At 38.3% G+C, this 26,802-nt stretch overlaps 1 protein-coding gene across 6 annotated transcripts in view; it reads right to left on the bottom strand.

Annotated features, from left to right (window-relative positions):
• Positions 1-26,802, bottom strand: part of CC2D2A (coiled-coil and C2 domain containing 2A) — a 134,657-nt gene that overhangs the window by 5,466 nt on the left and 102,389 nt on the right. For 3 of the 6 annotated variants that reach the window (XM_003927449.4, XM_010338138.3, XM_010338139.3), the window contains 7 exons: positions 26,203-26,301; positions 24,665-24,841; positions 18,723-18,926; positions 11,035-11,124; positions 9,827-9,940; positions 7,792-7,926; positions 870-992 (listed from right to left, as the gene is read on the bottom strand). In XM_003927449.4, coding sequence (XP_003927498.2) covers positions 870-992; positions 7,792-7,926; positions 9,827-9,940; positions 11,035-11,124; positions 18,723-18,926; positions 24,665-24,841; positions 26,203-26,301 — 942 coding nt within the window. Of the gene's footprint in view, positions 1-869; positions 993-4,405; positions 6,355-7,791; positions 7,927-9,826; positions 9,941-11,032; positions 18,552-18,722; positions 18,927-24,664; positions 24,842-26,202; positions 26,302-26,802 lie in introns of those variants that run through there. The other 3 variants (XM_074395912.1, XM_074395913.1, XM_074395914.1) reach the window with 3 other exon arrangements.

Here is a 26,802-nt window from a genome sequence, read left to right as displayed (position 1 = left end):
TGAATTTTTAGTAGAGACGGGGTTTCAACATGTTGGCCAAGATGGTCTCAATCTCTTGACCTCGTGATCCACCCGCCTCGGCCTCCCAAAGTGCTGGGATTACAGGCGTGAGACACTGCACCTGGCCAACAAAGATATATTTTTAGAGGACTTATTAGGATTCATTAATGCTGACTGTTTTAACTGTAAAATATTCCATCATGTAACATAATTTTTCTTTTTTGTCATTCCAACTCTTATGCCATTTCAAGCGGTGTTCCTATTAAAAATTTTGTGTATATATCACCTTGTACACATATGGGAGAGTTTCTCTAGGGTATTGCTCTTCAAAGCCTTTTCTGAAAGGTAGATCCAGAGAATAAAATACATTTTATTACAAACCTAGTACACACATACATATATCAAGTGGAACAAAAGTTTTGGTAAACTGCTTATGTTTACTACTTAGAATCTACTACTGGTCAGGACCCTGTAAGTTAATTTATGAGCCCCTAGTGGATCATACCCTGGAGTTTAATTTGATGTTTCATTATCAGTCATGAAATCTATTTTGTGAATTGAGATCAGCATTTAAAAAAATTAGATGGAATACATTTTGTGGTACTTTGAATGTCATGGAAATTTTTGTATTAAAACTTTTCTTCCACATATGTGTAAGATGTGTATAATGGTCCTTTCACATATATATAAACATATATATCTGTATCTTATTGTGAGTTGAGCTCAAATACATTTAATAAATGAATACTGTTCTAGACTACTCAGGAGTGAGTGGAATTAAGTGGTTACAAAAAACATCTTGTAACCCAGTATAATGATTTCCTATCTTTTACTTTGTCTACATTTAATTGTTAATAAAAGATTTATACCTGAACACTGGAAAGGCCAGGATATGGGAGGCTTCTTGAAAAGAAAGATTTCCATAGCTTGGACTTGGTGACATCAAAATTTATCCTTAGTGGAGAATCATATCGCTGAATATTAAACCAAATCTAAGAAAGACAAGACTACATTAGCATATATGTTAGCATATATACATACACTTATGTGTGTGCATGTATATGTGGTATGTAGAGGCAGCAGATAGACAGCAAGTATTCATACAGGCTGCACACTTTTTGTCATTTTTTTATTCTAAAAATTGGGCATTTTAGAATCAGTGGCATTATACAGTTGTTACTGGCCATTTTTTCACATTTTTTATCTGAAGTTGGGGGTGCACCTTAGTGTTGACTGTAGATTTGATAAAGCGAGCTTGTTTTTTATTATGAAAACCAAAACCACTTCTTTCTTAGGCTAGATTTTCTTGACCCTTCTCTTCTCAGCCTCCTAATTGAATTGAGTGTCTGTGCGTTCATCTCTTTGCATCCAGAGCAACCTGCAGTCTCTGAGATAGCCCTTATCTTGGTGAGGCAGTGTAGCATGTTGGTGCTGGAACCAGACTACTATCATCTGAATTTTTACTCCAACATTTACTGCTTGTGTAACCTTGATTTATGAAAGTTCTGTGTGCCTCAGTTTCCTTCTCTATAAAAGTGGGATAATAATAGTATCTACCTCATAAGGTTGAGTTGGTTCAGTGAGTTAATTAATCTGTATCTCTTAGAAAAATGCCTGGTATGTAGTAAATGCTCAATAATTGTTAGCTATTTGAAAATGATTATTACTTAGCATTGTTTGTAATTGCCTGTCTATTCCTATCCACACTAGGCTATCAGACTTTGTCCTGAGGACAGTCACTATGTGCCTTATTTACCATTGTATCTTTAGCACCTAGCATAGCTCCTGACATATAGTGGTCATACTGAATAACTATGTACGTGAATTTGTCTGTTCAGTATACTTATCAACTACCTACTAGGTTCAGGCTCAGTTCTAAATACTGGGGATAAAGTGGTGAATGAAACAGTTTCTACCCTCATGAAGTATCTAATAAGAAAAGATAGCAAATAAATAAGTAAATAGGCAGGCACTGAGGCTCACACTCATAATCCCAGGACTTTGGGAGGCCAAAGCGGAAGGATAACCTGAAGCCAGTAGTTCAAGACCAGTCTGGAAAACATAGTGAGAGCCCCATCTCTGAAAAAAACTTTTTTTAAAAGAAGTAGCCCGGTGTAGTGGTGCATGCCTATAGTCCTAGATGCTTGAGAGGCTGAGGTGGGAGGATTGCATGAGCCCAGGATTTCAAGGCTCCAGTGAACTGTGGTCACACCACTGCACTCCAGCCTGGATGACAGAGCAAGAGCCTGTCTAAAACAACAGCAACAAAAAACAAGTAAAAACATGGGATGTCGGATGATGGTATGATGTGGTAAATTGTATTATTAGCCCCAATTCTGCACTCCTTTCTATATCCATACCTTTTCTCACATTACTTTGCAGTTCCGCCCACTATAAGAGAAGAGATACACTTTTGCATTCCTTGACTTGTGGCCAATGGACTGGGACAGAAGTCACTGTATGGCTTCTGAGTCTATGCTTAAGAGGCTTTGTGTGTTTCTGCTTGTCCTTTTGTGCCTCTGCCATTGTCATTGCCCCACATCCCAGAATAAACACACATGAAGCTGAGCTGTCCCAGTTCACTCACAGATCTACTGTGAGAAGCAGAGCTTGTCTTGCAACCAAAACTTGCAGCAGAGTTGCTCAGCCTCAATTAGCAGAACCTCCCCAGCTGACTCACAGATTCCTGAGAATAAATGTTTGAAGTCATTTAATTTGGGGGTGAGTTTTTACTATCTTTATTGTGGCAATAGTTAATTGTACAAGGGCTATGGAGAAAACAAAAATGGGACATTTTAAGGCAGCCAGGAAAGTTCTAAGTGGAAAAATGACTTTTCATCAGAAATGCAAGAAGTGATGGAGAAATCTATGATGATATCCAGTAAGGGGCAGTGGTCATTTATACGTAGGAAACAGCAAGTCTAAAGTGTGCTTTGGTATGTTTGAGGAATAGCAAGGAATATGAAGTAGTTTGAAAGAATTAGCAAGCTAAAGACAGCAAGTAAGAGATGACATTATCAGAGGAAGTGGGAGAGAGGTGGGTTGGGTGGATATCAGATCATGGAGACCCTGTGGGCCATTTTGAAGATTTAGGCTTTGACTCTTTTTTTTTTTTTTTTTTTTTTTGAGATGGAGTTTCGCTCTTGTTACCCAGGCTGGAGTGCAATGGCGCAATCTCGGCTCACCGCAACCTCCGCCTCCTGGGTTCAGGCAATTCTCCTGCCTCAGCCTCCTGAGTAGCTGGGATTATAGGCACATGCCACCATGCCCAGCTAATTTTTTGTATTTTTTTTAGTAGAGACGGGGTTTCACCATGTTGACTAGGTTGGTCTCGATCTCTCGACCTTGTGATCCACCCACCTCGGCCTCCCAAAGTGCTGGGATTACAGGCTTGAGCCACCGCGCCCGGCCTAGGATTTGACTCTTAAGTGAGATAGGAAGTCACTGGAGTATCTATTGGGTAGAGGAGTGACATAATTTGCCTTTCATTTTAACAGGAATTTTCTTTGCTGTTTTGATACTAGATAAAAGAAGGTAAGGTCAAATGGTGAAGCATTCAGGTTGGATGCTTATTTTGAATAATCTAGGTGAGAGCTATAGTGATTTCGACGAACATGGTAGCAGTAAAAGTGGATAGATGTGATTGGACTCTGGGTATACTGTGAAGGTAGATCCAGTAGGATTTGGTGATGGTTTAGATGTAGGAGAGAGAAGAATCAAAGGTGACTAAGGATTCTGGCCTTAATAATTGGACTGATGGAATTGACATTTATTGAGATGGGAAAGACTGCAAAGGGGAATCAGGAGTTCAAGTTTGGGCATCTGAAGTTTGAGATGTCTGTCTGACATCCAAATGAAGATGATGAGTAGGTGATTGGATATTTGAGTCTGAAGTTCTAGGGAGCTAGGTGAGTTAGAGTTACAAACTTGGGAATCATTGGCATATATATGGTGTTCTCTGGGAGGAAGTATAGCTAGAAAAGAAGTTTGATGAACTTTGAGGATCTCAAATGTTTCAAATTTGGAGAATACAGAAAAAGTGGCAAAGAGTATAGAGAAGTAGAAGCCAATGAGGTAGGAGACCTTGACTTGGAATCCAAATCAGAAAATTGGCTTAAGACAAGATCTTTAAGAACTACAGTTTGGTATAGAATAGGGTATGTTTAGAAAAGTAGTGGGAAATTGCACTGCATACATAGGGCTTTGAAATCCAGGTTGGAAAGTTTACTCTTAAATCTGTATGCAGTGAAGTCCCTCTAATACTTTCTGAGTCAGCAAATGATGAAAACTGGACATTAAGAAGCTTAATCGGGCATCATTGTATCAAAAAGTGAACTCAATTGGGGATACTATTTAGTTGGTCATTTATAGAAATGTAAGGCAAAACAATAATGGCATGACCTGGGAAATAGCCAAAATGGCATCTATATGATTTTACATCTATAATTTAAGATTGAAGTAGAATGAAGTAAGAGAGAGGGAAACCCAAGAACAATTCTAGGGTTTAAATCAGGGTAAGTGATATCCATAGAAATAGGAAGCCAGGAAGGGGAGCTGGTTTTGGGGGAAATGATTTGAGTTTTGCATGTGCTGTGTTTGGGATTTTGATAAAACACCTGGGTGTCTAGTAAACAGTTGAAAATTCAAGACAAAGTTTCTGGGACTGGTTACAGAATTATGACTTCTCTACCAGGATAAACTAGATAAAGTCACAATTAATAATAATGGGTGTGGCCCTAGAATAAATGCAGAGTCTTTAGAAACTTCCATTTTTAAGGGGTTGGAAGAAGAGCCAGTGAAAGAAACATAAAAAACAACTGTAGTGATGACCAAATTTCCTTTATCAGTAAACTATGGAGGAAGTGTTTTTTTCATGAAGAAAATTAGTCATGAGTTTTGTGTCACACGACAGAAAAGGAGAGGAGTGAAAATGAGAAGGCATTGGATTTATTTATTCATTAGCAAGACAATGTTGCTTCTCAGGGTTTATTTTCTGCAGTATGGTCAGGAAAGGAGAGCTAGATTATTGTAGGTTAAGGTCTGAGTGTGCTCAGAAAGTGAGAGTAAGAGATACAACTAGTATTTGAAAAACTTGGGGAGGAAAGGAAAGAGGGGCAATGTACTTTTGGGTGCAGCCAGGTTGGGAAAAGTGTATTTCAGAACTGTTGTACCCCTGAGCATATCAATAGATAGAGGAGAGAGAAAAAATAGAGGAGCTAGTTGGATGGATTAGTGGCGCATGGAATGGGAATGGAACAAGCACAGGGGAAAGGGAAGGGACATTTCTTGGAAAAGGAATGACAGGAAGAGAAAGACTGACATCCAAAGAAGTTGTGTGGTGGAGTAGAGAGCAGCTGAGGTTTCAAAGTGCCAGGCCAACAAAGCCAGGAGGAGGTCCTCGGCTGAGTGGCCAAGGCTTAGAGCAGGTTTAGAAGAGCTTCGAAAGGGGTTGCACACCATCATAAGCTTCTATTACCTATCTCAGAGAAGAGGAGAAAATAGCGTTCTTTGTTCCTCACAAAACTTTAGCTTTATGAGAATTAGTCAACCATACAGTAATTGTTTGGAGTACTGGTAATAATGTTTACAGACAATGGAATTACTTGAAGGCTTTTCCAATGCTTATTAACCCTAATTGATTATTAATGACCTTAAAATGATCCCCTAAATGTAGATGAGGCTTAGCAGATCACTTTTGATTATGATATGACTTTAATTAAAAATAATAATTAACATAGGAACAGTGTTCCACATTGCTCTTTACATTTGTAATTAATAGTGCTGTAGTTGCCATTTGCTGAACACTTATGAAGCATAGATGTTTTGCTGGGTGCTTGGAATATATTATCTCTAAATTTTAGCAGTAACTCTTAAAAAAATGGACTGATGCTCTTCAGAGAAGGGTGTATACCCCAGGAGTATGGAAAGAAAAAAAATGTTCTAATTTCTTTTTATGTTTAAAGTTGTTTTTGGTATAATGTAAATAACATTGATACAAAAATATATATAATTCAGAAAAATATACATGTTGGGATGTATTTATAGACAAGCACAAAGTTCAGAGACTGCTAAAGTAAATGATGATTATGAAAACAATCATTCAATGATTTGCCAGGCTCATGTCTGTAATTCCAGCACTTTGGGAGTCCAAGGCAGGTGAATCACTTGAGGCCAGGAATTCATGATGTGCCTGGCCAACATGTTGAAACCCCATCTCTACTAAGAAAACAAAAATTACCCGGACATGGTGGCGCGTGCCTGTGGTCCAAGCTACTCGAGGCTGAGGCAGGAGAATCACTTGAACGCAGGATGTGGTGGTTGCAGCGAGCCGAGATGGCACCACTGTACTCCAGCCTAGGCAACAGATTGAGACTGTCTCAAAAAAAATAATAATTAAAAATAAAGAGTTCTTACTCTGTTAGGTGGCTAACGTTAATTATCTCATTCACTTCTCACAACTACTCTAAGAAATAATAATTAAAAATAATTAAAGAGTTGTTACTCTGTTAGGTGCTTAGCGTTAATTATCTCATTCACTCTTCACAACTACTCTATAAAGTAATGACTTTATTATTATCTCCATTTTACCAATGAAGAAGCTGAAGCTGTAGAGATTGACTTTCCCATGCTCACACAACTATAGTAAATGATAAAATTGGAGTTTAAACTGAGGCAGTCTGATCGCATAACTCATTTTCTTTTTCTTTTTTTTCTCCTTCTTTTTCTTCTTCTTCTTCTTTTCTTCTTCTTCTTCTTCTTCTTCCTTCTTCTTCTTCTTTCCTCCTCCTCCCCCTCCCCTCCCTCTCCCCCTCCTCCTCCTCCTCCCCTCCCCTCCCCCCCCTCCTCCTCCTCTTTCTCCTTCTCCTCCTCCTCCTCCTCTTCTTTCTTCTCCTTCTCCTTCTCCTTCTCCTTCTCCTCCTTCTTCTTCTTCTTTCTTCTCTCTCTTTTTTTTTTTTTTTTGAGACAGAGTCTTGCTCTGTTGCCCAGAATGGAATGCAGTGGCAACATATCTGCTCACTGCAACCCCCGCCTCCTGGGTTCAATCAATTCTCCTCCCTCAGCCTCCCAAGTAGCTGGGATTACAGAGGCATACCACCATGCCCAGCTAATTTTTGTAGTTTTAGTAGTGACAGGGTTCTCCATGTTGCCCAGGATGGTCTTGAATTCCTGACCTAAGGTGATCCATCCACCTTGGCCTCCCGAAGTGCTACAGGCATGAGCCACCGCGCCTGGCTCCATAACTTACATTTTTAACCACTACTTTATTTAGTACCCTTTACAATGAAATCAAACAACCCTTAAACCTGGCTGCAACCAGAATTACCTGGGGATATTACAGGTCAGGTGATACCTGGGAATCTCCCTTGAAAAAAGAGAGAAAGGGACAGAGAAACCCAATCTGCTCAGGTGACAAATCTGCCTCAGTTAGTGCTTAAAACACTGTAAGTTAGAAATTGTGAACTCTATTTTGGATGAGAAAACTAAGGACAGACCCAGGACACAAACTCTGGTCCTCTGAATCTGAATCCTGTGTTTCTTTGTTAACGTGTTTTGTCATTCTGCTTCTCAGGCAGATCAGGTGACTAACTGAACTGAAGTTTTATTTAGCACAGTCTGCCACTGTGCTTGACACTGAATTTCTTTAATTGGTGTATGTATATGAGTGTGTGTATATATATATTCATTTATATAAATATTTTGGATACATAAAATATTTAAATCTATAGGTCAATTATTTTAAAAAGGAAACATCCATCAATTAACCATATAAGAAGAAATATTAATACTTACATTATCAGGACCTATTAAACAGCCCACATTTTTCAAGGGACAGAATGTATCAAATTGTCCATAAAAATGTCCACTGCAGGGATTCCATATTAAATAATGACCTTGCTCCCAAGTTAGCACGTAGGCAGTTGGACCCTGAAAGAAAATGGCCATTAAAACCAGTTTTCAACTGTTTATGCAATGAAGAGCAATACTAGCTTGCACAGACAATTCATTACTTTGCTTGGACCCTTAATTACTGAAATTCCATGGTTGATGGTGAAAACTAGTTTGAAGTTCTATGTTATGCTGAATTTAAAAAGTAAAGATGAATGCTTAGTTTTGCAAAATTCTTGCATCTGGTATTAGTGCAATGACCAAATAAGGATAGTCATCATCTTACCCAACCAATATATCTTAGGATTGGCTGAAGAACTATTAGCGAAAATAAGCAGTCACTGGCGTTTTCTTCTTAGTCAGTAAGACTGCCATTTAGGTCTATAGAAGGCTGATTATGTCTGAATAGAAATATTTCTGTTTCTACTATAGTAACTTATATTTGACAAACATTTGTAACAGTGTAAATGCATAGTAGATTTGAAAGGATATGTACCAAACAGTTAAGAATGACTGTACTTGGGGAGGGGAGTAGAATTGGGAGTTGGAGAAGTAGAAGTTCCTTGTCAAGGTATTCTGGGTCTACTGAAAGGGGACTCTACTTTTTACACAGAATACTTATGTATTGTTAGATTCTATTTTTACAATGAGAATTCATTCACTTATTTTCCCTGTATAATTTTAATTGATGCTCACAACGGTTTTCTGGAGAAGGCGGCGCAGAAATTATCCCAGTTTCCTATAAAACCCACAGTTGTGCAGCGACCTACTTAGTGTCACACAGCTAATGATAAGCAGGCACAGAACCTTGAACTTCAGCCTCATGACTTCCTAGCCCAGTGTTCTTTTCCAGGGACCAGGCTATCTGGTAGATAATGATGGAGACTTATCTACCAGATGGAGACTTAATTTGAACATGAATATGATACTACTTTATTACCTGCCTTGCAGCAACTCGAATTTTCAAGGATTCCTAGAGTCTTGTGGCCTCTTTTTAAAACCCTCTTTGGCCAGGTGTGGTGGCTCACACTTATAATCCCAGCACTTTGGGAGGCGGGCGGATCACCTGAGGTCAGGAGTTCGAGACCAGCCTGACCAACAAGGAAAAACTCCGTCTCTACTAAAAATACAAAAAATTAGCCAGGCGTGGTGGTGCAGGCCTGTAATTTCAGCTACTCGGGAGGCTGAGACTGGAGAATTGCTTCAACCCAGGAGACGGAGGTTGCAGTGAGCCGAGATTGCACCATTGCATTCCAGCCTGGGCATCAAGAGTGAAACTGTCACAAAAAAAGAAAGAACAAAAACCAAAAGCCCTCTTTGGATAAACTGCTCTAATCCATGTGAATTTTCTAAACTTACCTATTGTATCCCAAATTTAGGGATATTTATAGTGGGCTAGGGAAAAATTCTAACAGACTCCAATCTAATAAAAATAAATATGTTAACATAAAAATAAAGCTGCTAACATTCTTTTCATTCCTCCTTATCTGGCTTATTCCCCTTTGCCTGCCAGGTCAGCAGCAGATACTTGTAGAAGCAGTCGGCATGAAAGGAGAGATCTCTAACCTTAGCACACTCTTTTGGATCCTCTTCATTGCAAAGCATGAAGATTCCCACATCCTTAGGGGAATCTGAATGCTTGGGAACATAGCTGGAAAGAGGCCCATACTAAAATGACAGAGCTAGGTGGGGACTTTGGATAGCAAAGAGTTTGGGTTTGCCTAAAAATAATCTCAAATGTTGCATAAGGCCCTGAGGACCACTGAAAACCATTTCATGTCTTATCACTGGTAGTTCTCTCTGCTGTTATGGCATCTCTGGGCCACTTTCCTAGGAACCCAAAGGATTGTTATGAAAATCTGTACTGTCTGTGATCTAGAACATACAACTGGATTAGACAACTATGCTCCTCTGTTAAAGCCAGCCTACGTGGTCTTACCTCAGGAATAGCATTGCCCATCACCAGCCAGGCCTTCTTACCCAGAGACAGAAAGTAATTACACAGTAGTACTGCATGTTCTTCTTCATCCCCTGCCAGGAGATCAAGAAATTGCTGACCAAAAGAAAAAAAGTATGTCATATTAACTGAATGCTTTATTCTGGATTGGCTTGGCAGAATTCTAATATGTCATATGCCTTGAAGTGTAAGACCTATAATCTTTCCCCAAATTTTGATAGTATGTTGATAATTCATTTTTTAAAATAAAGCACTTTTAGTGGACATGGTGTTTTCTCTGACATTGATGATACGGATTTCTAGAATCAGTAGTCACTATGTGGTAGGGTTGGGGAGACAAATTTCAAAGTTTCATTTTTATTTTTAATATATAAACGATAGTTCATTATATGCTAAACAATCTTTAAAGCACATTACTTTATTAAACTCATTTAATTCTAGAATCCTTTCAGGAAGGTATACTCCTATTTGCTCATTTTATAGATGAGGAAGTGGAGGTACAGATTAATAAAGTAACACTTAGGAAGTAGTAAAACCAGTCTAGCCCTAGAGCAAAGGTCCTCAATTCCCAGGCCATGGACTAGTACCAGTCTGCGGCCTGTTAGGAACTGGGCCGCACAGCAGAAGGTGAACGGCAGGCAAACAAGCATTACCACTTGCCTCTTGTCAGATCAATGGCAGCATTAGATTCTCATAGGAGTACAATATAAATTGTATGAGGGCAGAGACTATTTTTATTTCACTTATAGCCAGAATTTAGTGTAGCATCTGGTATGTGGTAAGTGACCAAGAAGTACATACTGAATAAATAATGATAGGCCATGCCTTACAAAGCCCATAAATTAAGGAATATATCATTTCTAATTATAATATAGAATGTAATTTTGGTATTTTTCATAAACAAAACCAAGAAGTTTTATGGTAATACTGGGAGAGTAAATCAGCATTAAGACATCTGAAGTGTTACTTTTAGACTTTTTGCGTGAGTAATTAATTTTTTGTTAACTTCTGAACTTTGGGATAATTGAACCTGGAAGAAAAAATACTTCAGAATTTAGCTCATATTACTAAACACATAGCCAATTAGGTTTTTATGGCTAATGAATGTTGCAATTTAAATTTATGCAAGCCAGTTAGCTAATATTTCATTCAGTCAGCTCAAGTTAGTAAATCTGTGAAGAACTACTTACATCAGATGTGCTCCATAGGTCACAGATACCAGCAAATGAGACAGTGTCAGGCAAAAAGGGAATCAAGGACACATATCGAGCCACCAGTTCCTGTATAATGAAAATGAGCTTTACAAAAAATAATTTCTAATAAAACAGAAGGCTGCATTCCCTACCTGATTTCTTAAAATAAATCTCAAATGTTACAAACATTTACATGTACAAAATGAAACTAATAGTAAATGCTTACTAAATATTGTATTAATATTTTCATCTTCACCAAACATCCTATATGGAAGGTTATTGTTATTACCCATCCTTTACAGATGAAGAAACTGTGTCCCTTTGACAAGTCTTTTTTTCTCTTTCATTTTGCACTTTTTTACTTTCTGATATAACAAGACTTTCCAGAATCACTTTGAATTTTCACTTAGCCCAGTCTTGAAAATAGTCATTTCTCTAAGGAGCCCTGGTTGAGAGGGTAATAGTACTTGGGAACCAAGGTTTGGGCATCATTGTGACTATAACTTCTATTTCTGTAATTTCTAAGGAAGTTAATCTTTTAATAAAATTTTGTTTTACGTATATTGACACCATTGTTCATATTTATGGGGTATAGTATGACATTTCAATTCATGGTATACATTGGATAATGCTGAAATCAGGGTAATTGGCATATCCATCACTTTAAACATGTATTATTTCTTTGGGGTGATAATATTCAAAATCCTGTCTTCTAGTTAGCTGGAAATATACTATACATTATTATTAACTATATGCATCATACTGTGTAATAGAATACCAGAACTCATTCTTCCTAACTAACTTTGTACCTGTTGAACATCCTCTCTCCATCCCCACTCCTGCCTTCCCTCCTCAGCTTTTAGTAAACACTATTCTACTCTCTATTTTGAGATAAACTTTTTTCGTTTTCACTTAGGTGTGAGATCATGTGTGTTTGTCTTTCTGTGCCTGGCTTATTTCACTTAACATGCCCTCCAGGTTCACCCATGTTGTCACAAATGACAGAATTTCATTCTGTTTTATGATTGACTGGCATTCCATTATGTATATATACCACATTTTCTTTATTCATTCATCCATAGATGGGTACTTTGCTTGATTCCATATCCTGGCTATTATGACTAGCACTACAATACACATATGAGTGCAGATACTTCTTTGATATACTGATTTCATTTCTTTTGGATATATACTTAGTAATAGGATTTTGCCAGATCACATTGTAGTTCTAATTTTAATTTGTGAGGACTTCTATAATGTTTTCCAATAATGGCTGTACTGATTTAAATTCCCACCAATTGTGTATAAGAGTTCCTCTTTCTTCAGACTTTTGCCAGCATTTGTTATTGTTTGTCTTTCTGAAAAGAGTCATTTTAACTGGAGTGAGATGGTATCTCATGGTTTTGATTTGCATTTCTCTGATGATTAGTGATGTTGAAATTTTTTTCATATGTTTGTTGGACATTTGTCTTCTTTTAAGAAATATGAATTCAACTCTTTTGCTGACTTTTAAATCAGACTATATGGGGTTTTCTGCTATTGAGTTGTTTGAGTTCCTTACATAGTCTAGATTTTAACACCTTTTTAGACACATAGTTTGCAATTACTTTCTCCTATTCTGTAGGTTGTGTATTGACTCTATTGATTGGCTCCTTTGCTATGCAGAAGCTTTTTAGATTGATGTAATCCCATTTGTCTATTTTTTGTTGCTGTTGTCTGTGCTTTCAAGATCTTATAAAAAAAAAAAACCCTCCCCAGTTAAATTTCATAAAGTATTTCCCCTATGCTTTCTTTCCATGGTTTCATAGTTTCAGTTCTTACATTTAATTCATTAATCCTTTTAGAGTTGATATTTGTATATGGTGAGAGATGAGAACTCTAGTTTTGTTATTCTGCCTGTGGATATCATTTTTCCAGCACCATTTATTGATCAGACTGTCTTTTTTCTCAGTGTGTGTTCTTGGTGCCTTAGTCAAAAGTCATTTGGCTGTAAATGCATGGATTTATTTCTGGGTTTGCTATCATGTTCCATGGGTCTATGTGTGTTTTTAGACTAATGCCATGCTGTTTTAGTTACTACAGTAGTATACTTCAAAGTCAGGTAATATGATGCTTTCAGTTCTTTGTTCTTTTTCCTCAAGGTTACACTGGCTATTTGGGATCTTTTGTATTTCCATATGAATTTTAAGATGTTTTTCTATTTCTGTGAAGAATGCCTTGATATTTTGATAGACAGTGCATTGAATCTGTAGATCGCTTTGAGTAATATGGATATTTTAACAATATTAATTCTTCCAATCCATGAACACAGGATATCTTTCCATTTATTTGTGCCTTCCTCAATTTCTTTTTTTTTTTTTTTTTTTGAGATGGAGTTTTGCTCTTGTTACCCAGGCTGGAGTGCAATGGCGCGATCTGGGCTCACCACAACCTCCTCCTCCTGGGTTCAGGCAATTCTCCTGCCTCAGCCTCCTGAGTAGCTGGGATTAGAGGCACGTGCCACCATGCCCAGCTAATTTTTTTTGTATTTTTTTTTTTTTTTAGTAGAGACGGGGTTTCACCATGTTGACCAGGATGGTCTTGATCTCTTGACCTCGTGATCCACCCGCCTCGGCCTCCCAAAGTGCTGGGATTACAGGCTTGAGCCACCGCACCCGGCCCTTCCTCAATTTCTTTCATCAGTGTTTGTAGTTTTGATTGCAGAGATCTTTCACCTTGTTGATGAAATTTATCCTTAGGTATCTTATAAATTTTTGTAGCTGTTGTATTTGGGATTATTTCTTGATTTTTTTTTCCAGCTAGTTCATTATTGGTGTATAGAAACACTACTAAATTTTGTATGTTGATTTTGTTTCCTGCAGCTTTACTAAATGCATTTTTTTTTTTTTTTTGAGACGGAGTTTCGCTCTTGTTACCCAGGCTGGAGTGCAATGGCACGATCTCGGCTCACCGCAACCTCTGCCTCCTGGCTTCAGGCAATTCTCCTGCCTCAGCCTCCTGAGTAGGTGGGATTACAGGCACGTGCCACCATGCCCAGCTAATTTTTTGTATTTTTAGTAGAGACGGGGTTTCACCATGTTGACCAGGATGGTCTCGATCTTTTGACCTCGTGATCCACCCGCCTCGGCCTCCCAAAGTGCTGGGATTACAGGCTTGAGCCACCATGCCCGGCCTACTAAATTCATTTATTAGTTCTAACAGTTTCTTGATGGGGTCCTTAGGGTTTTCTAAATTTATGATCACATTATCTGCAGATGGGAACAACTTGACTTCCTCCTTTCCAATCTGGGTGCCCTTTATTTATTTCTCTTGCCTAACTGCTCTAGCTACAGCTTTCAGTACTGTGTTGAATAGAGTTGGAGAAAGTGGGCATCTTTGTCTTTTTCCAGATCTTAGAGGAAAACTTCAACTTTTTGCTGTTCAGTATGATGCTAACTGTGCATTTTTCATATATGACCTTTATTGTGTTGAAATTTGTTCCTTCTGTACTCAATTTGTTGAGTTTTAATCATGACGGGTATTGAATTCTTTTTAAGCATCTATTGAAATGATCAAGTGGTTTTTGTCCTTGAGTCTGTAAATGTGATATATCACATTTACTTATTTGCCTGTTTTGAACCATCCTTGCATCCCTGGGTTGAGTTTCACTTGACCGTATTGCATGATCTTTTAAATATATTATTGAATTTGGTTTGGTAATAGTTTGTTGAGGAGTGTTAGAGCTATGTTTATCTTAGAATATAGGCCTGCAGTTTTATTGTTGTTACACCTCTGGATTTGGTATCAGGATAATGCTGGCCTATAAAAAATGACTTTAACAGACATTTCTTTTCTTTCTTTCTTTCTTTCTTTTTTTTTTTTTTTTTTTTTGGAATAGTTTGAGCAGAATTGATGTTAGTCCTTATTTAAGTATTTGGTGGAATTTAGCAGTGAAACCATCAGGTCCTAGGCTTTTCTTAGATAGGAGACTTTTCATTACTGCTTCAGTCTCATTACTTGTTATTGGTCTGCTCAGGTGTATTTCTTCATGATTCAGTCTTGGTAAGTTGTATATGTTCATGCATTTATTCGTTTCTTCCAAGTTTTATAATTTGGTGGATAGTTGTTCATAATAGTCTCTTATACTTCTTTATATTTCTGTGGTATCAGTTGCAGTGTCTCCTTTTTTATTTGATTTTATTTAAGTCTTCTTTCTTTTTTCTTATTCCAGCTAAAGGTTTGTTGATTTTGTTTATCTTTTCTAAAAATCAGCTCTTTGTTGCATTGATCTTTTGCATTTTTAAGTCTTTATTTTGTTTATTTCTGCTCTTGTTTTTATTATTTCTTTCCTTCTACTTATTTTGGGTTTAGGTTCTCTGTGCTATATTCCAAATAATTTCTTTGCATGTGTATTTCAGTTCAATAATTCTCTCTGTATTTAATTGTATATAATTTCTTACTTAACTGTATTTAATGTTTTAACTTGTTTAATTTCTAATTTTAACTATTATTTCTTTTATTGTTATAAGTTCCATTTGGTACTTTAAAAAAAATCTGCCTGTCCCATTCCCCCTGTCAGCGGCCTGCGCAGGGCCCTTAGGGCGAATCGCGGCGCCCTTCCGGGCGACCGCCCTCTCTCGCGGGGAGGGGCGACGGGCCAGCGGCGGGGGAGGGGGCCCGGGCGAGGGCGCCTGCGCGCTGGGCGGTCCTTTCACATGTTGTGAGGGCCGTAAGGCGGGTCTCTCCTTGCCGTGGTGCGGCCAGAGCAGAGTAGGAGTCTAAGGCTGAGGGAGTCATGGCAGGACAGGCGTTTAGAAAGTTTCTCCCACTCTTTGACCGAGTATTGGTTGAAAGGAGTGCTGCTGAAACTGTAACCAAAGGAGGCATTATGCTTCCAGAAAAATCTCAAGGAAAAGTATGGCAAGCAACGGTAATCGCTGTTGGATCAGGTTGCAGGCGTCCCCAAACTACGGCCCTCGGGCCGCATGCGGCCCCCTGAGGCCATTTATCTGGCTCCCCGCCGCACTTCAGGAAGGGGCACCTCTTTCATTGGTGGTCAGTGAGAGGAGCACAGCATGTGGCGGCCCTCCAACGGTCTGAGGGACAGTGAACTGGCCCCCTGTGTAAAAAGTTTGGGGACGCCTGTAAGGAAAGGGTGGAGATACTCAACCAGTTAGCGTGAAAGTTGGAGAAAAGTTCTCCCAGAATATGGAGGCACCAAAGTAGTTCTAGATGACAAGGATTATTTCCTCTTTAGAGATGGTGACATTCTTGGAAAGTACATAGACTGAAATAAGTCACTATTGAAATGGCATCAGTGTGAAGCTGCCCATTCCACTGAAGTCCTGAAATCTTTCATCATGTAAATAATTTCCATATCTTTTATAATAAACTACTGATAACTGACAAAAATAAAAATAAAAAATCTGCCTGTCAATTCCAATGCACTATTGTTTTTAAATTATACTTTAAATTTCCCAAATTTCTTTTTTTTTTTTTGAGACGGAGTTTCGCTCTTGTTACCCAGGCTGGAGTGCAATGGCGCGATCTCGGCTCACCGTAACCTCCGCCTCCCGGGTTCAGGCAATTCTCCTGCCTCAGCCTCCTGAGTAGCTGGGATTACAGGAACGCGCCACCATGCCCAGCTGATTTTTTGTATTTTTAGTAGAGACGGGGTTTCACCATGTCGACCAGGATGGTCTCGAACTCTCGACCTCGTGATCCACCCCCCTCGGCCTCCCAAAGTGCTGGGATTACAGGCTTGAGCCACCGCGCCCGGCAAATTTCCCAAATTTCTTAAACACATTAAACACATCTATTTTATATTTTATGTACAATAATTCTCCTGTCTGGAGTTTTTGTGGCCTGATTCTCCAGTTTGTTGTTTTTCTGAACTCTTAACCTTCTTTACGGTGACTAACTTCTTCACTGATGATCTTTTATTGTATGTTCATGTTGCTTGGAATTTTTTTCTGTGGAATTTTTTTGAGGCTGAGTTTGAAGGGCATTCTTCTAGGAATATTTGTGGCATTTGTGTTTGCTTTTGACAGGGATCTAGGGGCATTACCAACAGGAAATACTTTCAACTAGATTTTCAGTTGAAGTTTTTTTTGGGTCATACAGGTAGTATAAATTCCGGTCTCGAATGTGAGTAAATACAGAGTAGAGATTAGAACATTTTCTTTTTTTCTCTTCTCTCCAAAGTCAAGACTGAGACAGCCAGGGTTCCTTCTGAAGACAGAGCACTTCCTGGTTTATCCATTGATGGTATTACCCTGAAGAATATCAACTCTGCGCTTAAGTCTCTAATTCAGCCTTCCAGCCTGCTCTAGCACTATGCATTGTCCCTGTCTCCCACAGTCTTGTGGCTCATTGAAACCCAGCTCTAGTCATTAGGGATTATCAGATAACCTGAGAGCAAACACTATTTCAAGCTCTCACTCTTGTAGAATCTTGCTTTGTTGTTTCTTGTCTCATATTTTCCCTTTCACTTTACTTTCATTTTAGCCATGATCTATTAGATATTTTATTCATCACTCTTAAATGTTCTTTACTGGGAGAAGTTTTCTGCACATAAACTATGCTATGAGTAATATAAAAAGCAAGTGAAATGTAGAACACAAAGTGGGGTTTTTGATACATCTATATCTACAAATAGATATATCATTACCCTGTTTCTAAATTACTATGTTAGTGACTATTAGCAGAAATAACTCCCTATATTATCCACTCTCCAAAAGCAGTTATGGATTATGGTATTCACGTAAAATTTGCCTGGTTAACATATGGCTTCTGATTCACACAAGTTTGATGGGTATGGTGCTCTGGAGCCAGAGAATGGTACATACATATTTAATGGCCCAGTATGGAAGTACTTTGAAATGATGGTCGAAATGCTGAAAATACTTAAATATTTGAAATAACTTTTGCTTAATTTGAACTCAATGAACTTAATTGAACATATAGCATTAGGCATAACACTGAATAGTTGTCTTAGTAGAGTAGAATGTGTATAACTTCTGAAGTTAGAGGCATCAATTCAAATCCTAACAAACTTACTGAGAATACATAATGAAAACATGTTTATGTAATACATTTTAGAAATGTAAAGTATTTTCCATATGTTACTTTTCCAACACTGTAGTGCCAGGGACACAGAAAGCACTCAATAATCTTTTGTTGAAACAATGAACTAAGGGTTGTTATCATCCCAGGTACCTTTAGATTTTTTTTTTTTTTTTGAGACAGAGTCTTGCTCTGTAGCCCAGGCTAGAGTGCAGTGGCATGATTTTAGCTCACTGCAATGTTCACCTCCCAGGTTCAAGCAATTCTCGGGCCTCAGCCTCCCAAGTAGCTAGGACTACAGGCATGCACCAGCACAGTAGGCTAATTTTTGTATTTCCAGTAGAGATGGGGTTTCGCCATGTTGGCCAGGTTGGTGTCAAACTCCTGGTCTCAAGTGATCTGCCTGCCTTGAGCTCCTAAATTGCTGGAATTACAGGCATGAGCCATAGCCCAGCTGCCTTCAGACTTTTCTAAAGAAAGAAAACCTCATGTTAATAAAAATGCTTTAATCATTACTTTTACGATTAATGATCTTGATATAGTTAATATCTTAGGTACTATGAAATATGGTAATTAAAATGGCTATATATTTAAACTTGAAAACAGTTTTAGCATAGCATTATTTACTATGAAATACTTACTGCAGTTGCCTGTAGATTATTGGGGTAGACATTAAGGAGCTCCTCAGGAGGGTTTAAAGGTTTGAGATAACGTGTGATAAAAACAGTTTTTCCATTTATATCAATTACTGTTGTAAGGCACTGACGATTTGGAAACTTGAAGGCACATTCAGCTTGAAACTTCTCACTTGCTTGAAGTAATTTCTCATCTTCCTGAGACTCAAACTTCAAAAAGAAACACTTCATACAGTTTATATATGATTACAAGAGAGAAAGTACATGTTCAGATTCCACAGTCAACACATTCATTAAATGTATGGTTTGGTAAGTATGACCTATTCCTTACAAAGCATGTCCTGGTGTCCCTGCCGCTTTATTTAAATTAAATTTGTAGTTTGAAAATTAGACAGACTCATTTAATACTTAAATTTGAAAGGATTAATATATTTGAAAGGATTGAAAGAAAGTAGTTAACAGGCAAACAGCCATATGGAAACTACTACATTAATGAAATAATCTATGAAAATTAAACTGATATATGAATTCTGATTGATGAGGCTATAATTAGGCAATAGAGTTTTGTGTGTATTTTGATGTTGGTTTTAAGTGTGCTGGCTGGGGAGGCCTCAGAAAATCTAACATCTCAGATGCAAATCTTAAGCAACTCATGTTAAATGGACAGCAAATTTATGAATCTATATCAATGTGCTAATATGTTTCAAGTCTATAAGCACTGTTTTAAATAATAGTGATGCATCTCAAAGGTACAAAGAGGCAGAACTAGAAACATCAAATTTATAAGAATTATTTTAAATAATTGGTTGCTCATCTTAGTTCTCTGAGCCAAGATGAGCAACCAATTCCCGGCCGTTTTTTTTTCTGAGGCAGGGTCTTATTCTGTCACCTAGGCTGCAGTACAGTGGCACAATCACAGTTTACTGTACCCTCAAACTCCTGGGTTCAAGCCCAGGGTACAGTGAGATTCTCTCACTTTGGCCTCCTAAAGCAGTGGCATGAGCCACTGCATCCAGCCACTAATTCCCAGACTTTTAAAAAGTAACTCAAAGCAGATGAAACAGAACAAATGTAAATTTCCTTTACACACATATTGTCATTCTTCCCCCTAAAGCTGCTGCTAACAAAAATAATATGAAAAATAGTGGGTGTTAAAACATTTTTAAAAGATTTTTGGTAAAAATATTTGCATAGCTGGTTACATTTTAAAGAATTTCAGAACCAAAAATTTTATTTTAAAAATTAATTTTTGGGGCTGGGCACAGTGTCTCTTACCTGTAATCCCACCATTTGAGAGGCCAAGACAGGAGGATCACCTGAGCCCAGGAGTTTGAGACCAACCTGGGCAACATAGTGGGACCCTGTCTCTACCAAAAAAAAAAAAAAAAAAGAAAAATTTACCAGGTGTAGTGATTCCTGCCTGTAGTCCCAGCTACTTGGGAGGCTAAGCTAGGGGGATTGCTTGAGCCTGGGAAGTGGAGATTGCAATGAGTGGAGATTGAGCCACTGTACTCCAACCTGGGCAACAGAGTGATACTCTGTTAAAAAAGAATAATAATTTAAAAATAGAATTTAGAGGCAGTGCTTGAAGATGTTTGGTTTTCTTTTGAACACTTCAAGCTGCTGACATGTGATGTATTTACTTTGTCTTTCCCACAAAATAAGATTCCTGACTTCAGGGATTTTGTTTTTTTATCTCTAGAATGGAGAATACTACTTGGCACATAGTAAGTGTTTAATAAATGAGTGAATGAATTAATTAATGGAAAACATTTTATTACTTTTTATGACTTCAAATAGAATCTAGATTATCCAAGTTTTTCTTGACTGCCCCTTATATTGGGGCTAGACTGTGGCTTCTATTTCAAATTTGATTACTATACCCTAAGAAGTTGGGGTAGTGGTTATCAGAGTTATTTAGGATGGAGATATCTCCAGAAGCCTCCTATATATTCTCATATGTTGTCTGCCAACATCTAAATTTTAGTATCATCACAGTCATAACTGCCTACTGCTCAGCATAGTGCCAAGATATAGTAGCTACCTAATAGAAGTTAGGAGATATATATATATATATAAAACTAAGTGAAAGAGGTAAGCTCATAAGGCTTTGGTGTAGGTGTATCACAGATTTCTAATGTAGAATGGTCATTCAAGAAGTAATTGTAATTGTGGAAAAATAGAGAATTATAAAACAAGAATGATGTGCAAAAAAAAAAACCCACATAGTTGAATTTATTCCTTTTCCTCTAAGCTCTTTCATTTATTAATCCAGTTATTGAAAAATGTTTGTTGGGAGTCTAAAAACTTCCAGGCACTCTGTATAAATGAGTATGAAAGATTCCTCTGAAAGAACTTTTAAACTATAGAGGAACATTAATAAGCAATCAGGGCCTTAAGACCTACAGTGCTGTGGGAGCATTTAAGAGAGGCAGCTATAGGCACTGTCCAAAAGAACAACAACAATCTTGAATCAGTACTGACTATTGTCCTTCCAAGTTAAAAAAAGAAAAGTGTGTCTAATGTTTTTTCTATCACTTGGACTGGAATGTTGTGTTGAGTCTCTCGCCTCTATAAGGAGTGTTTCTTGAGGCCTGTGTTTGAATATTTCTTATGTACGCCCAGCATACATATGGTAAGCATTTAGTCTTTAATACTTGGCTAGGCCACCAAGATCCCATTTTATGGTTTGAAACAGAATTTAAGGATTAGTAGTTTGCTATGTTAGTGATCTAAGAAATACCAAGAAAAACTTGAATACTGAAAGAATTTGGGTCATTTATGATGAAACAAATTATGGTGGCACTGACAAATTCAGTTTGATTCAACAGAAAATTTGAAAGATTCTTGACTGGTTCAATTCTTTGGCCTCTAATGCAAACATTTATAGAAAACTGAATGGGTTTACGTTGCCTTTGAAAAGCTACATTGGCCAGATGTAGTGGCTCACACCTGTAATCTCCGCACTTTGAGAGGTTGACGCTGGAGGATCACTTGAGCCCAGGAGTTTGAGAGCAGCCTGGGCAACATAATGAGGCTTAACTCTACAAAAAATAAACAAAATTAGCTGGGTCTCATGGTGCACACCTGTGGTCCCAGGTACTTGGGAGGCTGAGGTAGAAGCATTGCTTGGGCTGGAGAGGTTGAGGCTGCAGCAAGCCATGATTGCACCACTGCACTCTAAACGAGCAACAAAGCAAGACCCTCTCTCAAAAAAAAAAAAAAAGAAAGAAAAGAAAAGCTGTACTGAGACAGCCCCAACCCACCAGAAATAACTTTCAGAGATACACTGTCTCTGCAAGAAGCAGCTCATGGGTTTTATAGATTTGCAAAGAGTGGAGCTAGCTCCCAGTATGCAGGTAACATTCAGACTGATGACTTCTTAGATTCAAAGCTAACTAAGAATCTTTCTGGTAAAATGAAATGGGCCAAAAGACAAGGCAGGGCATTCTTCACAGAACTGGAGACACTTGGAATTCAATGCCCAGGCATCACACATACATTAAGATACAACACCTGCTCCCCAGGTGGCAGTGGACAGAAGCAGCTAATTAAAGCCTAATAACTACTGACCAATAAATAGTAAAACAAAATACTTAGTACCTTCTTAAGCATGTTACTCATCTATCAGAAGCAAGCAAGCAAGCAAGAAAGAAAAAGAAACAAGAGGCAGGCTTTATTAAGAGAAATAATCTTTTGAAAAATTTATTTTTAACCAAGATCATGTAAAGTAAGTGATATTAAATAAGAGTTTCAGGAGTTTCTATCCATCTTTAAAAATTTTCCATTAATAAATATGTTTAAAACATCCTGTGGAATGGTTCCATATGACATGGTGGTAGAGGAGAGACTCTAATCTGCTAATCCTGGAAGTACTGCTGTAAGTGGAAAAACCATTCCAGGTTGTGGACCCTGTAATTTTAGGATGAGAACTTCTCTTTCCTGAATTGTCTGCAGGTGAATCACTGAGTGGTGTTTTCTGCCACTGCATGTTTTGGACATAAGGGTCCTGTCAATCAACATACCTTCCTTATCAAACAGCCACAAAGAATCTGCCTTCCATGGTTGTTTTTTAAGTTCTCATTTTAGAGACCTAAGATAAATTCGTCCTACAGCCACAATGGGGTAGTGACCTGCCACCAAAGGCAGAATCTGACTGCCATTTAACAGCTCTAGGGAAGGAACACTGCAGGACTTGAGGACTGTGGTTCAGACCCCTGGAGGCCTCTTCAAAGTCCTGCGGTAAGAAGTCAGGGCTTGTGAGGGATGCCTAGCATGGAGGAGTCTTGGGCTTTCATCCTTTCTGCCAGGATAGACTGCTTTCACATGTTTTAGAAACACCCCCAAGGTGGGGTTCTAGCTGACTGCCTGTTCTTCAGTTACATATACATAGAAACAGCAAAATCTTCTGTGTGGAAGTATTTTTGTGTGTAAACATGTTTGTTGGCGTTATTTTGAATTTATACATGAAGACAAACTCAATATATTTTTCCCTTTTAAAAATATTTTGAAATGGATATATTATAATGTTTTCTAGAGAAGCACCATTTTACTGACAAAATTAATATAGGATTAATTTAAATTTCAGTACATTTGTTTTTTCAGTACTCTTTTTTTTTTTTGTAAATGCTTCGCAGATGGGAGATAGTAATAGTATTTTTTCTCTGCAAACCAAATTGTAATACTGGGGAAAAAAGGAGTGTGTTTTTTTATTTTATCTCTATCTAAGTATTAATTGTAATGGATAGAGTAGAGTAAGCACAATAATTTGTGCAATATAGGTTAGTAGCTAACAACAACTTACGATTATACATGAATGTAAGCTTGGAGGACTTTTTATCTGCTTTTCTAGCCTGCTGTACCCTAATGCCTAAGAAATGTCTGTCACATAGACGTGCTGAATATATACAGTTTACAGTCAAACAGACATGTGTTACCTCTGCCTGTGTCACCTTGCATAAATTGAACCTTATTTTTCTCTTCTGTATATTGGAGACTCCTTGTCTAAGACACCTGTGAGTATTAAGGTGAGAACATGTATCCAGGGTTTGACATAGTGCTGAGGACAGACTAAGGACTCAGTACATCTTGGTGGTGGCTGTTGATGTTATTACCGTATTTATTTACATATGAATAAGAGGTCACCATCAATATGTTCTCCCAAATCCAATGAGGGCAGTATGTATAAATGTTGTATACAAGTATGTTACAGGAAGACATTTATTTCTTAACCCATTTATGCCTGAGGTAGCAATTTTTTGAATTTTTGCAATCAGACCTAGGTGATAACCTTGAGCAGTAGGATATAAATAACTCCCACTTGCTTAGTGTTCCAATAATGGAACACTTGGCATAAATGGGTTTAATGCAGGTTCAGGAACAGCTGCTAACAGTGAAAGTTCTGGAAACTCTTTTCTAGAGATATTTAAATGCATACTTGTACATGCATTTATCTGTTTCATGGAATGAATTGAGGTGACTCATAAAGGTCATCCAGTCTTGTGATCCTATGAATTGATTTAATGCGTAGCATAGCCAAAGATGTTAGATTAGACATGGAAATATATTCTTGCCGATACCTGTCAAATAAAAGAGCAATCTGATTTTCTAGTTTGTGATATTTCATTTTCTTCACATTGCGAAAATTCTTCTAGAAGCAGAGCATGTTTATATTTGTCTTACTTTGACTAAAAGTCTTAAGTTTTAGGCAAAGCAAGATAAATCTAAACATGTCACCGATTGACCCAATTATTGGTTCAGTGAATGTACAAACCCACACATCTGTTTTTCACCACCATTCTATCTAAACGGAAAGAATAATAAATGGAGATTGAAGTAAGGAAACCTCTGTTGGTGTAGCACAGTCAACATCATAAAAGCGTAGCCTAGCAAGCATTTCTTGTGTTTTAATCAACATAGACATGGGTTTCCAAACTATAAGCCATTACCTTTTCTTGAACAGACTCTCCAGGAACCAGCTGGGGCTCAATTGTAATAAACAGAGTGATGTAAGAACCTTCACTTAAGTTTCGGACAGAGTCAAAACCCCGCTCGAGAATCATATTTCGCTCCTTACTGTAGCCCAGAAGAACTGGGGGAATATCTATTTTAAATGTTCCATCAATCTGTGAAGAAAATATAACTTGGTAAACATCCTGATGCTTTTTCCAACAGAAGTTCAGAGGCAAGTGTCAACTCCTCAATGTCTAATAAATTGAATCAAAACTGCTCAGACTGGCACTCAAAGCCAACCCCATCTTTCTAACCTCATCTCCCTAAAGCACTTTCCAGAAAGGGCTCTGTACCTACTTGCCTTCTTTTCATTGTTTAGCAGAGGGTGTACTGGATATGCAGTTTGCTTGGGTTCAAATCTTGGTTTAAAGGCAGTTTTGGGTTCAAAACTTGGTTTACAAATGAGGAATCTGAGGTTTCATCATTAGTAAAAAGGAGTCAATGATAGTTATCTACTTTCTGGAGTTATTATTAGTAAATGAATAAATGTAAAACAGTAAGAAAAATGTCCAGCATATGTTAAGCAGTCAATAAATATTGGCTAGTGGCCATTCCCCATTTCTAGAATGCCCAGCTTTTCTGCTCCGTTTTTCAGAATTTTAATTATTTTTCAAAGCTTAGGTCAAATGTTATCTAAGGATAAAGGAAAAGAAGAGTATACAAACTATAAAAACTTGGGCAGGCCAGGCGCAGTGGCTCATACCTGTTATCCCAGCACTTTGGGAGGCAGAGGCAGGTGGATCACTTGAAGTCAGGAGTTTGAGACAAGCCTGACCAACATGGACTTCTACTTTCAGAGTCTCGTTCTGTTGTTCAGGCTGGAGTGCTGTGGCACCATCTCGGCTCACTGCATCCTCTGCCTCCTGGGTTCAAGCAATTCTCCTGCCTCAGCCTCCTGAATAGCTGGGATTACAGGTACATGCCACCATGCCTGGCTAATTTTTGTATCTTTTGTGGAGACGGGGTTTCACCATGTTGTCCAAGCTGGTCTTGAACTCCTGACCTTGTGATCTGCCTGCCTCAGCCTCCCAAACTCCTGGGATTACAGGCGTGACCCACCCTGTCCAGCCTACAAAGAAAGTGTTTTTTTTGTTTGATTGTTTGTTTGTTTGTTTTTTTGAGACGGAGTTTCACTCTTGTTACCCAGGCTGGAGTGCAATGGCGCGATCTCGGCTCACCGCAACCTCCGCCTCCTGAGTTCAGGCAATTCCCCTGCCTCAGCCTCCTGAGTAGCTGGGATTATAGGCACGCGCCACCATGCCCAGCTAATTTTTTGTATTTTTAGTAGAGACGGGGTTTCACCATGTTGACCAGGATAGTCTCGATCTCTTGACCTCGTGATCCACCCGCCTCGGCCTCCCAAAGTGCTGGGATTACAGGCTTGAGCCACCGCGCCCGGCCAAAGAAAGTTTTAACAGGAAAAATGGATAGAGAAATTCCCTGATTTCATGGACTTCTGACTTTAGATGCTTACCCTTGCTTGAAAATATATTGTGCTAAATGGAATTTTCACACATCCCAGCCAGTGTCTCTCAATACGGGTATGGATTCCACTTCCTCTTTCACGGTCATCCTAAAGGAAGGGTGGGAAGTAATAATTGTTTAAGAACTGCAGGAACTCACTTAATTACTCTGGAAGCAGGAAAGCACCAAGAGTTTAGCTGAAAGCATGTGAACTTACATTAGACAGACCTAATCAAATACTGGTTCAGCTACTTAATGGCTTTGTGGCCCTAGGAAAGTCATTTGAACTCTCTGAACCTTAGTTTTTCTCATGAATAAACTAGAGATTTAACAATCTGTAGGATTATTTAGAATTAAATCAGAAAATGTGTGTAAAGCACCTACTACAATTCTTGGTACAGAGCAGACACTCGACTGAAATTAAAAAAGCTAGCTGCTTCTCCCTCTCCCCCTTCCCCATTTAGACATGTCAAATTTCAAATATTTCAAACACAAGAAAGATGGAAAAAATGTTATCAGAAGCATTTGAACCAAAGCGACTCCATCTTGAGTGAGGGCTAGGAAACATGAGGCTGGGACTTGTTGGGCTGCATTCCCAGAAAGTTAGGTA

This window comes from Saimiri boliviensis, chromosome 3, assembly GCF_048565385.1.
Source record: "Saimiri boliviensis isolate mSaiBol1 chromosome 3, mSaiBol1.pri, whole genome shotgun sequence".
Classification (NCBI taxonomy): Eukaryota; Metazoa; Chordata; class Mammalia; order Primates; family Cebidae; genus Saimiri; species Saimiri boliviensis.
The sequence above is the reverse complement of the archived record's forward strand: the minus strand, read 5'-3'. Positions and strand labels throughout refer to the sequence as shown.